This window comes from Myotis myotis, unplaced genomic scaffold (assembly GCF_014108235.1).
Source record: "Myotis myotis isolate mMyoMyo1 unplaced genomic scaffold, mMyoMyo1.p scaffold_m19_p_4, whole genome shotgun sequence".
Taxonomy (NCBI): Eukaryota; Metazoa; Chordata; class Mammalia; order Chiroptera; family Vespertilionidae; genus Myotis; species Myotis myotis.
The window spans coordinates 47,945,016-47,964,416 of record NW_023416346.1 but is presented as its reverse complement, the minus strand read 5'-3'; the positions used below and the strand labels follow the sequence as shown (position 1 = coordinate 47,964,416).

The window sequence follows — 19,401 nt, the reverse complement described above, 5'->3', positions numbered from 1 at the left end:
CAGGCCTGACACCTCTGGCAGAGGCGTCAGGCCTGGGCAAGGGGCCGATCCTGCGATTGGAGGGTGATGGGGGTCAACGCCTGAGGGCTCCCAGTATGTGAGAGGGGGCAGGCTGGGCTGAGGGACACCCCCACACACACACACCCAGTGCACGAATTTCGTGCACCGGGCCCCTAGTAATAAAATAAAATTATTGTTACAAGTCACAAGCCTAAGGCAGGGCTAGGTGCATAGTAAGAACTTGGTTGGAAGGTGTTAGCTTACTATATGAATGAGCAAATGGAAACTGCTCCTTGACTTTGGTGGTTTTCCATTCTGGAGCAAAAGGAAAGAACTTGCAGAGAAGAGAAATCAAAAGCCACACAAATCAGCACAGCTATAACTAGAAGTAGCAGGTGGGACCTTTCTGTTGGAGGACTGTACAACTGCCAGTTCACCAAAATGGGGACCCCCAGTGCCCTTGATCTTCCAGTTCCTCCACCTTGGCTATCTGAGGAAACTACACATACCTCTTCCTCCAGCTTTACCACCTTGGCCTGGGCATTGCTCAGGGCCTGGTCTCGGATTTCAATGTGTCTTCTTTGGTCCTCGTTGGTAGAACGGGCAGTGGCCAGCTCGGTTTCCAGCTTCTCCTTCTCCCGCATGCTCTCCTTATCTATAAGTACATGAAATGTCAACACTACCATTCTGAAGCTGGCTCAAAACCTTACCTGAGAATAACTGTCAATCATACCCATTACTAAACATTGCAGTGTTCTAGCACACAGATAAATGAACCAGATAGATCCAGACTCTATCACTGGCTCTACCACTAACTTGCAGTGTAAATTAAGAACAGTCATTTGTGTGTGGGGGGGAAGTTGGGGGTTAATGGGGGGGGAAGTGGACACATTTGTAATACCTTAACTAATAATAAAAAAAAAAGAAAATGGGGAAAAAAAAGAACAGTCACTTAACAGTGGCTGTTGAGCAGAAGCAATGAGAAAGTAGAAACAAAAGTTGTTATGAAAAGTATTACACAAAGAAGAACACACACACACACACACATCAGAAGAATAAGTAGGCTTGTCTCCTCAATTTTATATTTTCAAATGGTCTTGCATTGGTTAAAAAAAAGAAGCAGCTCCCCCCCTCATTTTCCCCATTGTTGCCTCATGAAAGTATATTTAATCAATCTAAAAATTATATTTCACAAAATGCACAAAAAACTCAAATCCCACCCTGTATTAACATTATTTTTTAACTGAGATCAATCTATAATTGCATTGTATCTACAGATGACAGTGACACATCTGGTTATTCTCCATGCCTTTCTAGGTCTTTCCCCTTCTAACTAGGACAGACTTCGTACCAGCTCAAATGAGCAGTTCTGATTCTCATTTGGAGGTAGAGTACTCTTCCTCTCGAGACCTTAATACTTAAGTTGGTAGGAGAAACTTTAATAGGGCAGCCTCACCTTCCTTCCTATTCTGACTTTACATATCTATTCATGTGCACCTTGAAAAGAAATGAATATTTGTTGAGTACTTATTGTATACCTATATTACACAAACTTTATCCTCAGAACAACCATATTAGGCAGGCATTATTCTCCTCTTCTCCATTTTGCATATGAGACTCAGAGGAGTTAGTAACTTGCACAAAGTCCCACAATTGGTAACATAAGTAATGGAGATCATAATTAAGGTCAAGTTGTTCTAAACTCTTTCTAGCGAAACAGGCTGCCTTAGCCCAGGGTCCAGTTGGTTTGGCCCCTACAGTAGTTTGAGCACATTCTCCAGGGAGGCTTTTCAAGAGGGCTTTCTTGGCTCCTGCCACAGTTCCAACCAAAAGCAAAGTCCAAAGGCAAAAGAAATTAAAGGGCCACAAGTCATGCCCTCTTCCCTGCCTATAACATGGAGTCCACTTTTCCCTTCTAGAACCATTTAACAGTCTTTCACTCTGCTGTTAGTACAGTTTAATCTGCTAAATCATCACATATTCTAAATCAGTAACGGAACTACTAGGACACCTGAAATACCAACTCCACATAGAGAGGAGTGCCAACTAGCAGAACCAGGGCAAGAAACCATACATTTTTCTGTTTTGTTTTTTCCTGGGAGGCTGCCACCCTGTCCACCAGTGAACTAGCTTCTAGAGTAAACGTGACACTGGGAAAGCAACCTCAAAATGATTTACAGTAGGCACTGATGACACCAGAAAAACCACATTCCTTACTTCAAGACATACTGACAAAGGAACAGCAGATTCAGGGAAATGATGAAGAAAAATTCCCAGTTCTGAAGCCAGAGCACAATGGAGCAACCATTAAGGGAGGGGGGTATTGCAAGAGGAGATCAAACACACTTGTAAAAGCTGACTGGAAGCTGCATGGAATGACTTGAAAGGGTCATGTGCAGGCCCAGCAAAGATGAGGCCTGACAAGTCCCACCAAGCACTACTCCAGCTGGGAGCCATACTGAGGGAGGCTGGGGGTAGGGACACCCACTAAGGACATCTGCAGAAGTGGGGGTAGTTCATGTTTCCCCCGAACTCATTCTCCCTATGGACTCAATCCACTGTGTAGTTTTTGTTGCTGGTTTTATTGTGGCAATTGGAAAGAATAAGGCATTGTCTTGCTGGGTGGAGTCCATTGGGGACCGATAAAGAAGAGGATTAATTCATTGTCCTGGTCTTGGGAGTATTTCCAGACAAAGGAAACACTATTTTAAGGAAGACATAGCTCTGCCCTCCCCCATACCCTCCATCTCTGTAGTCAGAGTCACTAGTTCAGGCCATAGCAATGGTCCCCCTCTAGCTACCCTTGTAATCCACCAAGGTATGATGATGATGTGACAATATAAGGTGTTTTAACTAAGGGACCCCCAGGAGCAGGTGGTTTTGCAAACACTAATCATCAATCCTGCAAGCTAATCCCATCTCCACCAGCACATGGAGCCTTCAACAACAAATCCCATCAATATTAAAAGACCCTATGGTCACTAAGGTTCTTTTCAGATAGCCACGACAAATGCAGGGACTTCAAGGGACTTTTCTGGTTTTATACAGAAGGAGCCATGTGCATATCACTAAATGTTATGGCAAGCAGCCTTCTTGGCCTAGGAAAAACACACACACACACACACACACACACACACACACACACACACACAAATTCTCCTAACTTCATGCTTGAACAGGAAAAAATACTTCCTAGATGACATCCACTCTGCCCTGACTTTTCAAGGCTAAATAGAACTGTGTGCCCTTTCCCACACCTCATTCCCATCCGCACATTATTATCTGCTGCTAAAGCTTTCAGACTTACTTTTTGCAAAGAGCTGAGAGATGGTTTTTCTGGTATCCTCTGTCCCCTCGTATTCTTTCTCCGCAAGCTGTTTGTTGGCAGTCTCCAGACGCTCTGTGGAATTCGGACACAATCAACAGAGCCCCATACACAAACTTCCATGCACATGCTGTTGGCTCTCTCAATACTGAACTTGAGCAAACAAGCCGGCTTCTTCTTGTTACACAAAAATGGGTGACACAGACATACGTTTGTAAGTGTAGATCCCCAAACAAAACTAGAACATCGCAGGGAAAGAGGAGTTGAGTACTTAACACTTTTGGTCCACGCTGACAAAACCTAAGTGCAGAATTCTACATTTCAACAAAGGAATCTATCCCTGAATATATATCTTTCATTCACCTAAAGAAAAAGCATCAGAGTTATTATAAAGTCTTTAAAACCCTGTCCTGTCAAAACTGGAAGGGACCATAAGCAGCATCTAGTTCAGGTCCCTCATTTTACTGATAAGATAACCTAAATCCAAAGACAGAAAACAACATCGCCAAGGTCATCAATTGCGAAAGTGTTGAAAGTGTTGATGGTTATTTCTCACCATCTTTAATATTATCATGTTAAGGTAAAAATATAAGGAGTCAGTCCTAGAAACAATGGAGGATATCACTATTTCAAGCTTGCTCTGCCAAAAGACTTGGCCTCTGCAAAACCTATAAAGGAAGAGAAACAGCACCAATTGTGGGGGCGAGCTGGGTGAGTCCAGGACTCCCAGGATAGGTACCAACTGATTAATATATCAGCTCATCCCACTTTGATTATGCAATCTTGGGACCAAGTACTATTGTAGTCACAAAAAATATGCCCTGCAATTTATTAATCCTATCAGTGGACTGAACTAACCTAAGAGCCTCAACATGTGCTCCATAGCCCTTCCCTTCTACATCTCCTCTGATGCTTCAGAAGTGATTCCCTCACCTCTCAGATCCCTGTTAAAGTCATGCATCCTTCGAATCTCCCCCTCAAGCTTGTTTCTCATGGCTTTCTCCAAGGCTTCTCTTTTGGAGGATGACTTCACAAGGTTCTCATATGCCTCTGAGACACGCTGGATTTCTGTCTCCACCTGAAAACAAAACCAAAGAAAAGATAGTGGGGAAGATTGGAGCTCAATGGAAAGATGGTCTGAAAACATACATGCAAATCCTTAATGACAGCTTCCCCCAGAGCTTTATTGATGTCCAGGAGGCATAACACAGATTAGGAAAGTTTCCCAGAAGGACAATTATCTCACTGGCTCAGGACAATTCCACAGGTTAAAAAAAAAAAAATACAGTGTCTGTCTTCAGAGAAGGTAGTAGGAGAGAATAAATTTAACAATATAAAATGATTACCATATCTTAATTAAGAATTTTTTAAATCTGAAAATAATAATGTATATAGTATGTAGGTAATGTTACTATAGAGCAGTGGTTCTCAACCTTGGCTGCACATTAGAATCACCTGGGAATCTTTTTAAAATCCTGATTTCTGGGCCTCATCCTCCGGAAATTCTGTTTCTTTGTTATGGGGTGGGGCCACAACATTAGTAACAAAGAAACAGAATTTCCAGAGGATGAGGCCCAGAAATCAGAATTTTAAAAAGATTCCCAGGTGATTCTAATGTGCAGCCAAGGTTGAGAACCACTGCTCGAGGGTGCTCAAAGGGCTTTCACGTGTTTACTAGTATTTCGATTCGGCTTGATATCTGCCTTCACAAGGACACCTGTGCCCATTTTAGCAGAGAGAAGAGCGAAATTGCCTTTCCGAACGTGACAGTAGTGGCAGAAGCAAACTGTAAAAACTCTAAGCCTCAGACTCATGCAGTAGTTCCGTTCAATTTAGCAAATACTTACCAACGGCCAAATAAGGGACTATGGGGTATCTAAAAATGAGTGAGGATATTATCATTGGCCTCAAGAAGCTTTTTAGCTAACCAAGTAAAAGAATATAGAGAAAAAAAGAGACAGTAAGAGTAGTCCTATTAAGTGTAAGGAAGGAAGAGGTTATTCCTGGTTGGGGATGAGGGGAGAGGAGGACAATTTCAGGGAGGAGGTGGCATTTAGAGTTAGATCCTAAAAGCTGGATCAGATTTCAATGAGCATAGGTGAGTGGAAGGGTATTCTATTCTGAGTTTGTGAATGCATTCCCAGAGTGACCAGTAGTTCTATTTGGCTGGACACTGTGGGGTACACAGAGGGAAGCTGATGAGATCTGGCTGCAAAGATAGACTGGAGTCAGATCATAAAAGGGCTTTAATGTCAGGCATTTGGACTTTATCCCATAGTCAGTGGGAAACCAGTACAGATTTTTTAACAGAAATTCATAATCAGAGTTGTGTTTTATGACACTCTGGCAAATCTTGTAAAATGGAAAAAACAACAACACAAAACATCAAAGAGAAAGAGTTTTGCCCTGAATCAGCCTGAACAGCAAGAAAATAAGAAATTAGACTCCAAAGTCTTTCTGTAACCAGTATAGCTTCATTGCACATATAATAACCACAGGACTATTTGCATATAATTTGAATAAGACAAATAAGCCCCATGGTGTATTAAGCAATTTTCAAAATAAATGTGATTCTTGCAACCGTTCTACATTCCCTCTCAGTTTTCCACTATCCTCCTTAACAAAGCTCAGGGTGCTTTATGGGGAGAAATCTCAGGCTGAAAGCCTGGGGGAAAGGTGTGGTTACCAAACAAATCGGATTCCACCTGCCCCAGCTCCAAAATTATGCCTGATGCAGGACTTCCTGCAAACAAATGAGGCTTACACCACAGAAAAGAGCAGACTTGAGAATGTTTTTCTCCTTGCAGATGGCACCAAGATAACAGCACAGAAGGGAAAAACTGGTGAATGGCATTTAGAGACATGATCTGCAAGGCTTGGGCCTGATAAAGCTTCTGCGTGAAATTCAAGTGCTGAGTAGAGAAAATAAACATTTCCATTTGAAAGAGCAGCTTGGTGTTGGTCTGCTCTGGGCAGCCTTAACAAAGCTTTCCAGTTCTCCACAGAATGCCACACCTGGAAGGCAGTCCCTCTACTCAAGTTGTTCAGAGTACTATTTCAAGATCTTGCACCAATCCTTTCCCTGCCCCCCTGTATAGATACTGTACCCTCCAAAAGGGCAAGTTGTACGTCTGTAAACAGAACCTTCCAGGAAAAGAAGTCACAGGAGGGCATATCCACTAGTCTGATCTACGCAACGGTGGCGGCTGGGGAGAGGGCGGGTGGTGGTGAGTTTCCAGACTTATTCTATCTACTTATACCCCTCAGAAACCTTGGGCCTCCTTATTCGTTCTAGACCAGCTGGTATCTACACCTCCTTCTCCTCACTTTCCTTTTCCTCTTCTACCTCACCTGTGCTTCTCATCCACTGCAGCACTGGGTTGGCTTCGCTTCCCCCAACACTCAAGGTGTGTCAAGTACACTCAGTTGAGGCAACCTTACCCTACTTGGGAACAAACACCACAAATCCTATTCTGCCCCTCTTCCTTCCACCCACCTCCCCCTCAAAAAAAATCAACATGAATCCATAGGTGAAGAGGGACTACAGAAGATCTGGGTCTACCCTTCAGTTACTACATCAAAGATGTGGCTGGGGCCACCCTGAATAGAGAGTTTGGGGAAGGGCATCAACTGTTAAACCTAATCAGCCAAACTGTGCCAGTCTGCCTCTAGGGTGTGAATATGATCCATTTAGTGAACCAATGTGATGGGGTGGGAGTGGGGGTATTGTTCAATGAATGAACGGGGAAATTTTAAAATTGGGGGCAAAGTCAGGGAGAAAAAGTTCTCACTTGACCCCAACAACACCCATCCTGATTTGGGAACATTGGGGGGAAATGTTTTTACTACATAAAAATACTTAGCTGACAGTAAGTCTTCCTCTCTCCTTTAAGACCCAGATTTGGTGTTTAAAAATTCTCAGCTTGATTCAGGCCCCTGAAATTTCCACTTGCGGGTGTCTCCTAAGGACAGAGTTGAACAATACCAGGCAACGTCCCTTCCCTCCCCCACCTTCACCCTCACCTCCCTAAACAGTTTGCATTGTCGGGAGATCAAACCACAGGAGCTCTACAATGACAAAAGCTGCAAAGCGGCTGCCAAAGGCATAACCCTATTCACCAACAGCCACTGGAAGCCAAGAGCTAATGTTCCTAGCTTAGAGCACTCAAGAGCTCAAGTCCCAGCTGCAGGAGACAGGAGGGGCCCAGGAAAGAATGTGAACTGGGGACATACATTCCTTTTTCTACTTCTTCAGCCTAGGGCTGTCACCTGTCACCCAGCTGTGGTGCTAAGCCCCTCCAGCACTCTTCCACACACACCAGAGAGAGAAAGAGCAGATGTTGAATGTGAGCTGCAGGGAAGGACCAAAGGAAAAAAGAGGATAAGGAAGCGGGTGTTGAAAAAGAGTTACCATGGGAACTTCCACTTGGAAAAGTGCTCTAAGCCCTTTCCAGAACAAGGCAGGGCAGGATCTAACTTCAGTGGTGAGATTTTTCTAGAAACTATGATTTTATACTTAGGATTCAACTTCAGTATTAACTATAATCAAGACAAAAAGTCTTTATGCTGGTAGGTTCTTCATACGCAGACATCACCAGTGTTCTTGACTTTATGAAGAAGTTTCTCTGCCTATTGGGATTCTAAAACAATCAATCAAGTTTTCTTAAGGCTATGGTGTCTAGGAAAACTTCCTCCTCGCATAAATATAAAATGTTACTTCTCCTAGAAAGAAAGGTAGAGGCTTTTCCCAAAGTTTCATCTATATCTAACCTTCAGATATAAGAATCCTTACCCTAGTCAGTTTGTGGACCAAAGGGTCCCAGGTTCGATTTCAGTCAAGGGCACGTACTTTGGTTGCAGGCTCCTCCCGGCCCAGGCCTTGAACAGGGCTCCTGCAGGAGGCAACCAATCAATGTGTTTCTCTCACACCGATGTTTCTCTCTGTCTTTCCCTCTCTCTTCCACTCTCTCTAAAAGATCAATGGAAAAATATTCTCAGGTGAGGATTACCAAAAATAAAGATATAAGAATCCTTAAGACCTGCACATAAGTGATGCAGGCTACCACAAATGGAGACTTTTACATCGATATTAAACATATAAGATCTAAAGGAGACTCTAATATCCCAATACTGGGGCCTCACCTTCTGCAGTCTTGCCACCTTCTCGTAGCATCCTTCCAACTCCTGCCGCAAGTTCCGGTTCTCATCTGAGAGGATCTCAACCATCTGCTGGGCTCTGGAAACAATGGCAAAAGGGTCTGCCGGCATTGGATGATAAGAAGCAGAAGACTGCTGAGCCCTAGGCATAGCTGAATAGGCTTCTCCTGGCTGTGGCTGCTGCTGCTGGTGATGGTGGTGGTGGTGTTGCTGCTGCTGCTGACTCAGGCCAGGCTGGGTGAGACGGTAAAGATCACTCTGGTGAGACTGATTAGGAAGGAAATGTTGCTGCTGCCTAGGTAGGTGAGCCGAGTGGTCTCCTTGGTTTGGGACCAATGGATGTTGAGCAGGAGATAATCTAGTGGATGGTGGAGACTGCAGCAAGGACAAGGAACCCCCAGATGTGAGGGAAGAAGTAGGGCTGTGAAGTTGAGAGTTCCTGGTCGACAACGGCAATGAGATGTCCTGTGTTGGCCTGTAAAACATGGAGGGTATATTAAGGTTAAGCTCTTTCTGAAGGCACTGGGGGAGAAGGGCACAAGAAAGTGACATGAGGAGGCTTTCAGTCCCCCCCAGGACAGCTGCAACCTGAGAAGCAGGCAGTATTAGACTATGGAGTCTCTGCAAAGACCTCCACAGTCCTTTCTAGTCTGACCTTCTATGACTGCCTGACAGACAGAGACGGCATCCCATAGATTGAGGATTGAACCAGATGATCTCAAAGGTCGCTTTGTGAAAAATTAAAGGGATGTATGCCTATACACTTAGCCAAAGTAGGAGCATTTTAAATGAGTCTTCTTCAAGTTAATTTTTCGCCTCATTTTAAACTAAACCTTTTCTGACATTCTATATGTGGTCCAGCACACGTAAAGAGTCAAATTTAGAAAATATGTTCCACTTGCCCAAAAGGAAATAGTGAACAGCAGTCAAAAACATCCCTCATCTTGCTATCTGCAACTCTCTTGATACTAATACATATATTCACAAAAATGAGGATAAGTAGATACTTTTTAGAGATACCAAATAATTGTTATTGATTACAGTTATTAATAACTGACTGAGGGAGAAACCAAGATGGTGGCATAGGTAATCACCTATATTTGCGGCCTCTCACAACCACATCAAAATTACAACTAAACAGCAGAACAACTACCACCCAGAACCACAGGAAAGCTGGCTGAGTGGAAATTCTACAACTAGAGAGGTGAAGAAAGTGCATTGAGACTGGTAAGAGGTGCAGAGACTCGGAAAGTGCTGGCACCTAGATGTGCTGTTTTTTAAACTGGGAGGGAGATACAAGCTCCCGCTTGCTCTGAATTCCAGTTACAGGCGAGACTCTGGGGGACCCAGACATATACGGGGAGAAACTGGACAGTCTGGCATTGGGACAGGAACTGAGGGCGGCTTACTCTTAGAGGTGTTCGCAGCCTGCATTCATTGTTCCTGCATTCATTGTTCCTGCACGGGTGCACTGGATGCAGAGAACCAGGGACTTCTCCGGTTCAGGGAAGCCATTGCTGTCTGCTCTGCCCTGGTGATTCCAAGGGACCCCGCCCCACCCAATTTACAACCCCACCCATGCTGTGCTTATGGGCTTTTGCATATGAATGGCCTGTCCTTTCACCTAAAACAAACTGCAGCTGGGTCAGAAAGCCCCAGAGATTCCAAAAGAAGGCCCACTACCTGGCAGCAGTGACCTTGCTTCACAGCTGGGCCTCCTCTGGGCACTTCCAAACCCCATACAAAGAGGAGGAATCTGCAGGTGTCTCTGTAGCTCCTGCTGAGCAGCCCCAGACAGTGGCTGACCTTGCACCTCCTTGGAGATGATAATGAATTACAACTCTTCACATCCATAAGAGACACACTCAAGGGGCAGACTCAGTGAGCACCAAAGCCCTACTGAAGCAAGTCCTGCCCATAAGGGTGTCGCCCGCACAACAGATCTTCCAGTGTAGACATAGCTGGTCACCACAGCCATTTGGCCTGGAGGTCAATTCCTCCCAGTGATACCAACAGCAATTAAGGGTTAACTACAACAAGACTGTACAAACATCCCACAAAGGAGTGCACCAAGAGCATCCACCTCTGGTGACTGGAGAGACTGAACCATGGGCCCTATAGGACACCAACCACACAAGGCCACTCTATCAACTCAAGGAGACTTAGCAACTACCCAGTACATAGAAAAAAACATAGGGAAGTAGCCAAAATGCGGAGACAAAGAAATAAGTCACAAATGAAAGAAATGGATGATAGCAAACTACTGGATATAGAGTTCAAAATCACGGTTGTAAGGTTACTCAAGAATCTTCTAGAAACCTCTGAGAAATTTAGTGAGACCCTCAAGGATATGAAAAAGGAGCAATCAGAAATTAAGCATACACTGACTGAAATAAAGAATAATATACAGAGATCCAGCCCTAACTGGTTTGGCTCAGTGGATAGAGCGTGGGTCTGTAGACTGAAGGGTCCCAGGTTTGATTTCAGTCAAGGGCATGTACCTTGGTTGTGGGCACATCCCCAGTAGGGGGTGTGCAGAGGCAACTGATCGATGTTTCTCTCTCATTGATGTTTCTAACTCTCTATACCTCTCCCTTCCTCTCTGTAAAAAAATCAATAAAAATATATAAAAAATATATATACAGAGATCTAACAGCAGATGAGAGGATCCCAAGAATCAAGTCAAAGATTTGAAATATGAAGAAGCAAAAAACACCCAACAGGAAAAGCAAAAAGAAAAAAGAATCCAAAAATATGAAGATAGTGTAAGGAGTCTCTGGGACAACTTCAAGCATACCAACATCCGAATTATGGGGGTGCCGGAAGAAGAGAGAGAGCAAGATACTGAAAACCTATTTGAAGAAATAATGACAGAAAACTTCCCCCACCTGGTGAAAGAAATAGACTTACAAGTCCAGGAAGTGCAGAGAACCCCAAACAAAAGGAATCCAAAGAGGACCACACCAAGACACATCATAATTAAAATGCCAAGAGCAAAAGACAAAGAGAGAATCTTAAAAACAGCAAGAGAAAAACAGTTAGTTACCTACAAGGGAGTACCCATACAACTGTCAGCTGATTTCTCAACAGAAACTTTGCAGGCCAGAAGGGAGTGGCAAGAAATATACAAAGTGATGAATAGCAAGAACCTACCACCATGATTACTCTACCCAACAAAGCTATCATTCAGAATTGAAGGTCAGATAGAGAGCTTCACAGACAAGAAAAGGCTAAAGGAGTTCATCAACACCAAACCAGTATTATATGACATGCTGAAGGGTATTCTCTAAGAAGAGGAAGAAAAAGATAAAAGATAAAAATTATAAACAACAAAGTGACAACAAATACATATCTATCAACAAGTGAATCTAAAAATCAAGTGAATAAAAAATCTAAAGAACAGAATAAACTGGTGAATATAATAGAATCAGGGGCACAGAAAGTGAGTGGACTGACAATTCTCGGGGGGAAAGGGGCTGTACAGGAAGAGGTTGGACAAAAATCTTACACCTATGGACGAGGACAATGAGGGGGGTGTAAGGGCATGGGGTGGGGTGGGAACCGGGTGAAGGGGAGCTATGGGGGGGGGAAGAAGAACAACTGTAATAATCTGAATAAAGATTTATTAAAAAAACGAACTGATACTTATTAGTTAGCATTTAGAGTTAGTTCCTATAGTTAGTAGGATCTAACTCTATTTGTAGATAGTAATAATACTATGGCCTCAAGGGGATTATAGGCAACACTATTGTACTGATTTTTGATGTACTGAATCACAAAATGTAAGGACTGGAAAGGCCTCAATGAAATAATTTAGTCCAACTCTGTCAATGGACAGAGGGGGAAAATGAGGTCCAGAAAGAGGAAGCAAAATGCCAAATATTACAGAGTGAGTTATGGTGGTATCAGGGTAGTACCCTTGTTTCCCAATTCCCATTTCCAGGCTCTATCCAATACCATAATATATTGATTTCCTCATGCTGATGTTCAGATTCGTAGTCTATTGCTTACAGAAAGTTCCAGGAAGAGAACTTTGGTACATTGTTCAATGTGGTTCTCTCATTTTTATATCTAAAACTGGACTACTGGCCATTAAGAGAAACAATCAGAATATGTGAATGGATCATTTCCATCATCATCACCACAAGGAAGAACATCTATCAATATACACACAAAAGCTTATACACCCCACCCCAAGCCCATGCCCAATGCATCTCATATGCTCCCACATTCTGTGGATGCTTGCCTTACAATTGATATTTCTCAATCCAGGGAAAACAGATGGCTAAGAGCATGGGATTTGGATCCCAACAGAATTTAGAGACCTTTTCTACTGCTTACTAGCTGTATAACATCGCTCAAGTTACTTTATCTACAAGAGCCTGTTTCCTTCCTGAGGTTGCAATTTAATTACAAAAATACTGGACTCTTCTCATTTTGGAGCTCAATGGGAATTACAAGAGTCTCTTATCTACCTCCCAGAGAGATAGGTTGACCCTGTTAGTGATTTTACTTATTGGATATTCATTTAATCTTTGCACTGAATTGCATGCAATTCATGGTGGAACTGGGACAAATCACCAGGAGCAATTAACTTTTAACTGGTATTCCAAATGCTAAAGCACATCTCTCCCACACACACTCCAGTTATCATTATTGTTCATTTATATAACTCGACAAGAGATCCTCACTATTAGGGATTTTTACTGCTACAAAATCATTCCTACCACTTGCTCATGGACACCCAATTACCTGGATGTTTGCCAGAGCCCTCAAACCTGCTCCCTAGTTTCTGTCTCTCAGCCCCATCTAAGCCTCTGGTGTACCCATATTCTTCCAACTTCATACATATGTCACTATAAACAATTACTAAATATTGAAGAGGGCATGAGAACTATTTGTGGATAGAAGAATTTACATGGTTCTCCTGATTACAACTAGAAAGTTACTACCTTCACATGACCTTTCTTTCCAAGAGCTCAAAGCACTCCTCCAATCAAAGGCCTGGGAGCTGTTTACAAGTATATATGTGCATATGTGTATATGTGTATATGCATATGTATAAGATGATATAATATACTAGGGGCCCAGTGCACAAATTCGTGCACCTTGAAAGGAACTGTGGGCCGCAAGGCTGTGGTTGGCCCAAGGGCGGGTGCTGGCCCATCCTCTGCACCCCTGCCTGGCCCCTCCCACCACAGCCCCCAGTCCCCTGTCTTCCAGCAGCCCCACTCCCCCCACTGCCCCTCCCACACTGATAGCACTGGCCCCACTCACACCTGCTGACAGCACAGAACGATTGGGGCCAGCTCCAACAGTGGGTGTGAGTGGGGCTGGAGCCATCAATGGGTGCGAGCGGTGGCTGCTGCCCCGATCGCCCCTCAGGAACAGGGGGAGGTGGAGAAGCCCTCAGGGGCGAACAGGGCTAGCAGTCATCATGCACACCCGCTGACGACGCCAAGCAATCGGGACGGGTGCCAGCCGCCAGCAGCGGGTGCAAGTGGCAGCTCTGTTGCCAGCTGTGGGAGCGAGTGGAGCTGGCGCCAGCAGCGGGTATGAGCAGCAGCTCCAGCACCGGCAGCGGGTGCAAGTGGGGCCGTCACCAACAGCAGGTGCGAGAGGTGGCTGTCGGCCACAATCGCCCTTCAGGAGCAGGTGGAGGTGGAGAGGCCCTGAGGGGCGATTGGGGCCGGCAGCTGCTGCTCGCACCTGCTGATGGCGCAGAGTGATCAGGGCCAGCGCCAGCAGCAGGTGCAAGCACCAGGCAGGACTGCAGTGCACAGAAGCAAAGAATTTTCAGTAACCACCAGAGGCTTTCTCCAATGAAAGCGACCAGCGCCCCACCTTGGTCTGGTGCCTGTGCTCACCTGCTCCACCATCCCACCACAGCCGACGCCCGCCATGTTCTGCATGCGCCCCCTGGTGGTCAGCGCACATCATAGTGACTGGTTGTTCAGTTGTTTGGTTGTTCTGCCATTTAGTCTATTTGCATATTAGGGTTTTATATATATAGATATGTGTGTGTGTGTGTATATATATATATGTCTATCTACACTAATAAAAGAGAAACATGGTAATTGGCGTACGACCGCTACCCTTTTCATTGGCTAATCAGCGAGATATGCAAATTAACTGTCAGCCAAGATGGCGGCCGGCAGCCAGGCAGCTTGAAACTAACATGAGGCTTGCTTGCCTCAGTGACAGAGGATTGTTGGAGGAAACCAACGTTCCCTGCCTGCGGCTGCAGGCCTCTGAGCAGGCAGTTTAAGAAACATTGTAACAAATACCGCCGGGCTTCAGCCAGCAGATTCGCAACATTGTAAGCAACGGCCAGAAACCTACTTTCAGCCACGGAGGCCTAAGAGCTGGAGCCAAGCCTCAAGGTAAAGCTGGCCCAGAATAAAAAAAAAAAAAAAAAGAAAGAAAAAAAGGAGCTGTTGGGAACTTCAGTCACTCCCAGCCTGAAAACAGCCCTCAGCCCCTCACCCAGACTGGCCAGGCACCCCAGTGGGGACCCCCACCCTGATCCAGGACACCCTTCAGGGCAAACCAGCTGTCCCCACCCATGCACCAGGCCTCTACCCTATATAGTAAAAGGGTAATATGCCTCCCGGCACCGGGATCAGCGTGACAGGGGGCAGTGCCCAAACCCCCTGATCACCCTGCAGCTCTGTGTGTGACAGGGGGTGGGGCCCCAACCCCCTGAGCAGCCCTGCTCTGTGCCTGATAGGGGGGAGCTCCCCAACACCCCCCCCCCAACGGGCTCTGCTCTGTGTGTGACGGGGTAGAGCCATAACCTCCCCATCGGCCCTGCCCTGAGTGTGAGAGTCGCGGCACCCCAACCCCCTGATCGGCCCTGCTCTGTGGGTGATAGAGGGCGGTGCCCCAACCCCCTGATGGGCCCTGCTCTGTGCGTGACGGGGTGGCTCCGCAACCTCCCCGTCGACCCTGCCTTGAGTGTGACAGGAGACGGTGCCCCAAACCCCCAATGGCCCTACCCTGAGCGTGACTGAGGGTGGCATCACAACCTCCCAATCTGCCCTGTTCTGTGCATGATGGGGCGGTGCCCCAACTCCCCAATCGGCCCTGCTCTGAGCCCGACCAGGGGCTGCACCTAGGGATTAGGCCTGCCCTCTGCCACCCGGGAGCAGGCCTAAGACAGCAGGTCGTTATCTCCCGAGGGGTCCCAGACTGCGAGAGGGCACAGGCCGGGCTGAGGGACCCCCCCTCCCGCCCAAGTGCACAAGTTTTTGTGCACCAGGCCTCTAGTATACATATAAATAGATAGATAGATGATAGATAGATAGATAGATAGATAGATAGATAGATAGATAGATAGATAGATACTAGAGGCCTGGTGCATGAAATTCATGCATGGGGATGGGGGGGGGTGTCCCTCAGCTGGCCTGCACCTTCTCCAATCCAGGACCCCTCAGGGGATGTCCGACTGCAGGGATCAGGCCTAAACTGGCAGTCAGATATTCCTCTCACAATCCGAGACCGCTGGCTCCTAACTGCTCACCTGCCTGCCTGCCTGATTACCACTAACCACTTCTGGCTGCCGGCCTGATGCCCCTAACTGCTCCCCTGCCCACGTGATCACCCCTAACCACCTCTGTCTGCTGACCTGATTGCCCCTAACTGCCTCTGCCTGCCAGCCTGATTGCCCCCTAACTGCTCCCCGCTGTCGGCCTGATCGCCCTCTAACTGCCTCTGCCTTGGCCCCTGCCACCGTGGCTTTGTTCAGAAGATGTCCAGTCTAATTAGCATATTACCCTTTTATTAGTATAGAATAGTGGCCTGGTGCACAAAATTCGTGCACATTAAAAGGGAATTAATTAGAGGAAATATTTTATATTGCTATTTGCCCTCTATAATAGAAGTGTCAGAGATGAAAGAAAATTAGTAAAATGTATATGAAAATCTTCCTCCTGTCAGAGTCTGGGGCATGCTGTGGGACCGAGTCAAATCCCTGCCCAACCACATGTGCCTCAAAATCACACGAGACCCAGACCCGGCTGGCCCCAACCCCACTGGGCAAGATCCATACCTGTCAAGCCCCGCCTGGTGGGGGGGTGCAGCCTAAGGTCCCCTGGCCCAGCACCAGGGTGGGGGCATGCCTTGAGGTCCCCCGTCAAGCCCCGCCAGGTGGGGGGCGCGGCATCAGGTCCCCTGCCCTGGCCCAGCACCACGCAGCCTCAGGTCCCTGCTGATTGCTCGTTAAGGCTCATTACAGGAATTCAGCCTCTACTGTGGGCACAGCCATCTTGTGTTATGGAATCCCTGCCTCCGCTGTGGGCGCAGCCATCTTTATTATTACATATACCCTCTTTATTAGATAAGATGATAATCTTAAATTTATATATAAATTTAATGTCCTGGAATTTGTTGGGGCTATTGGATATCCTGGGTAGAAAAGAGGGGCTTATATTTCATGTTCTCCCATCCAACTCTCAAAATTTACGGGAAAAACAAGCATATTAACCTCCATCCTCATTGTCAGGATTTGGAAACCCAAGGCCTGGGATGTGTTCTCTTTTAAAGACTGAATGCCCATGTGCCGGAGGGTAGGGAAGGCTGGGGGAAGGTCAATTGGAAAAAAAGGAGACATATGTACTACTATTTGTAATACTTTAAACAATAAAAAAATTTTTAAAAATAAAAATTTTTTTAAAAAAATATAAAAGACTGAATGCCCAGTTCTGAACGGGGCTTCCTCCTCCCAGCTCCCCTGGGTGCCATCAGCAACCCAGTCCTCTCCTTTAAACAGAATGTCCACTGGTCCCCCTCCTGTCTGGAAGCTGAAAGGCCCCTCCTTGCCCTGAACAGCTCATGGCCTTCTGGAGGCCTCAGAAAGGAGAAGACCACAAGATCTGTGAAAAGCAGTCACCAGAGTCAAATAAGCCCAGGACTGTAGTGGCCCTGGCCATAACTCTGGGCACTGCCTACGAGATAAGGCAGTTGCCCCTCAGGTTCCCCAGGCTGGAAACAGAAGCAGATTTCAGTGCACTGTGATGTTGGGAAGACCAAAGCAGTCCATCCCTGGCAGGTTTGCAAACATGAAGCAAGGCTTGGGCAGTTGCAAGGAGAGAGAAAGCCCTCCAGCCAACGAACTCCATCTGGGCTCCAGCATCCACCCACCACAAAAAAAACAGGGCAGTATTAACACTCTTGTGAAGTTTCCATTGAGAGGAAGGGACTGAGGAATGACAGGGGTAGGGGAGAGCTGGGAGGATGTCAGAGGAAGCAAAAACACACTTGAGACTAAATAATAAGCGTAATAGCAATAATAAAGCTGCTAGTTGGGTAAGCGGCACTCACCCCAGCACCGCAGCATGAATCACTCCCCACTGACATATTAACCAGGAATAAGCTGCCAGCAGACAATAGAATCACATGATCTCATGGAAGCCCTGACCTGCATCCCTGCCCCTTCCCTCCCTTCATTCTGCCCCTTCCTAAGACAACCTGGTTCTAGTGTTCTGTGGAAAAGGGGAAAGGGTATATATGCAGGACAGAGGCCAATGGCCAAAATCAGCATCCCCCCAAGCAGGCAGCACTCCCTCCCAGAGACAGACAGCTTTGCAAAGACACAAAAGAAAAGCAAAAACCGGTCCGTTGAGTTGACATACCACCTTCCACCCTGATACCTCACTAACTGGAAGCCCCTGCCCTCCCCTGCCACATACTACACACACACACACACACATACTGCACACTCCTGGCCCACACGTGTGCAAGCCCACACTTATACTCTCACCAGAGCAGGTGCCACCAACAGCCTGGAACCCAATTTAGTCTCCCCACAGAAACGGTGCCTTTCCCAGGCTCCGTGGTAGTGAAGCTGTGAATCCTGGACTGGGCTGCAAATTCTTGATTGTTTCTCTTGCACAACCAGCTCTGCTCTGAACTACAGAGTTAGGTCACCCTTAGATTCCACTAAACAAGGATTTCAAGAAACCTCAGATCTGGGCACAATTTCAACAATTAAAAGGAGGTGGCTGCTTTACAAACAGAGAAGATTTAATTTTTAAAAGCAGTTGATAAATGTAAAAACCCCAAATGCAGAAAAGGCTCAGCACTTACAAAGACAAAAGATTCAGAGAATTTTTAATTCTTCACATGCCCTGGCTTTGTTTCCCATCTGGAGTTCTGAGCATTCAGGATATTTATTTTTTAAGTGGGGAGGAGGGTATAGGGAAGATGAAGTAATAAAAAGATTGTTTATAATATTTTGTTCATTTTAACAGCAAATCTTTAGCATTTTACTGCACCTTGAAAGGGAAACAAAGGTTTTTTGAACAGCAATTTGTTCAAAGAGCTTGCTTTGCATCCCTATCTGTAATTTGTGGATTAAAAACTAGGAATTTAGTCTTCTAATTGTTTGGTGCTAACAGCAGTTACTTGGAAAGGTATTCACAAACTGTTAAAGCAAATAAGGAGGACAAATGTGTCACCACTTGAAAGTGTACACTTCAGGAAAGCAATTCAACTACCTCCCCCCTGCCAGCAATTTGTCAATAGGTGCCACTCCTTAGTCCCATGCCCTGCAAACATTTTATTGCCTGAATTTTTCTGATGCAGACCCAAACTTCACACAGAGCATCTTTTAAGTTTTGTTATTTATTCATTGAGCATATCAAGCACCCTGTTCCTATCCCATAGAGAAAAAGAAAAAAATGTTAGAACAAACCTGTCTCTTAAAATACTGCTCAAAAGAGGGTAAGTAGCATGAACTCTATTGCTTTTGGTGACAGGAAGATAGAACTACAGATAATGTAGGAGGGAGGAGAAAATACAAGTATCTTCCTGTAAAACAGATGCAGCTACATTTTTCTGGTGGTTTAATCAGTATGGGAAGAACAAAAATCCCTCTTTGGGTTCCTTATTATTTATTTAGGCAGATCAAAGGACTTTTC

At 45.6% G+C, this 19,401-nt stretch overlaps 1 protein-coding gene across 6 annotated transcripts in view; it reads right to left on the bottom strand.

Annotated features, from left to right (window-relative positions):
* The window catches only part of AMOT (angiomotin), a 72,087-nt gene that overhangs the window by 31,027 nt on the left and 21,659 nt on the right, over positions 1–19,401 (bottom strand). For 5 of the 6 annotated variants that reach the window (XM_036305344.1, XM_036305341.1, XM_036305343.1 and 2 more), the window contains 4 exons: positions 8,468–8,957; positions 4,259–4,403; positions 3,308–3,400; positions 510–655 (listed from right to left, as the gene is read on the bottom strand). In XM_036305344.1, the coding sequence (XP_036161237.1) occupies positions 510–655; positions 3,308–3,400; positions 4,259–4,403; positions 8,468–8,957 (874 nt within the window). Of the gene's footprint in view, positions 1–509; positions 656–3,307; positions 3,401–4,258; positions 4,404–8,467; positions 8,958–18,242; positions 18,360–19,401 lie in introns of those variants that run through there. The other variant, XM_036305347.1, reaches the window with a different exon arrangement.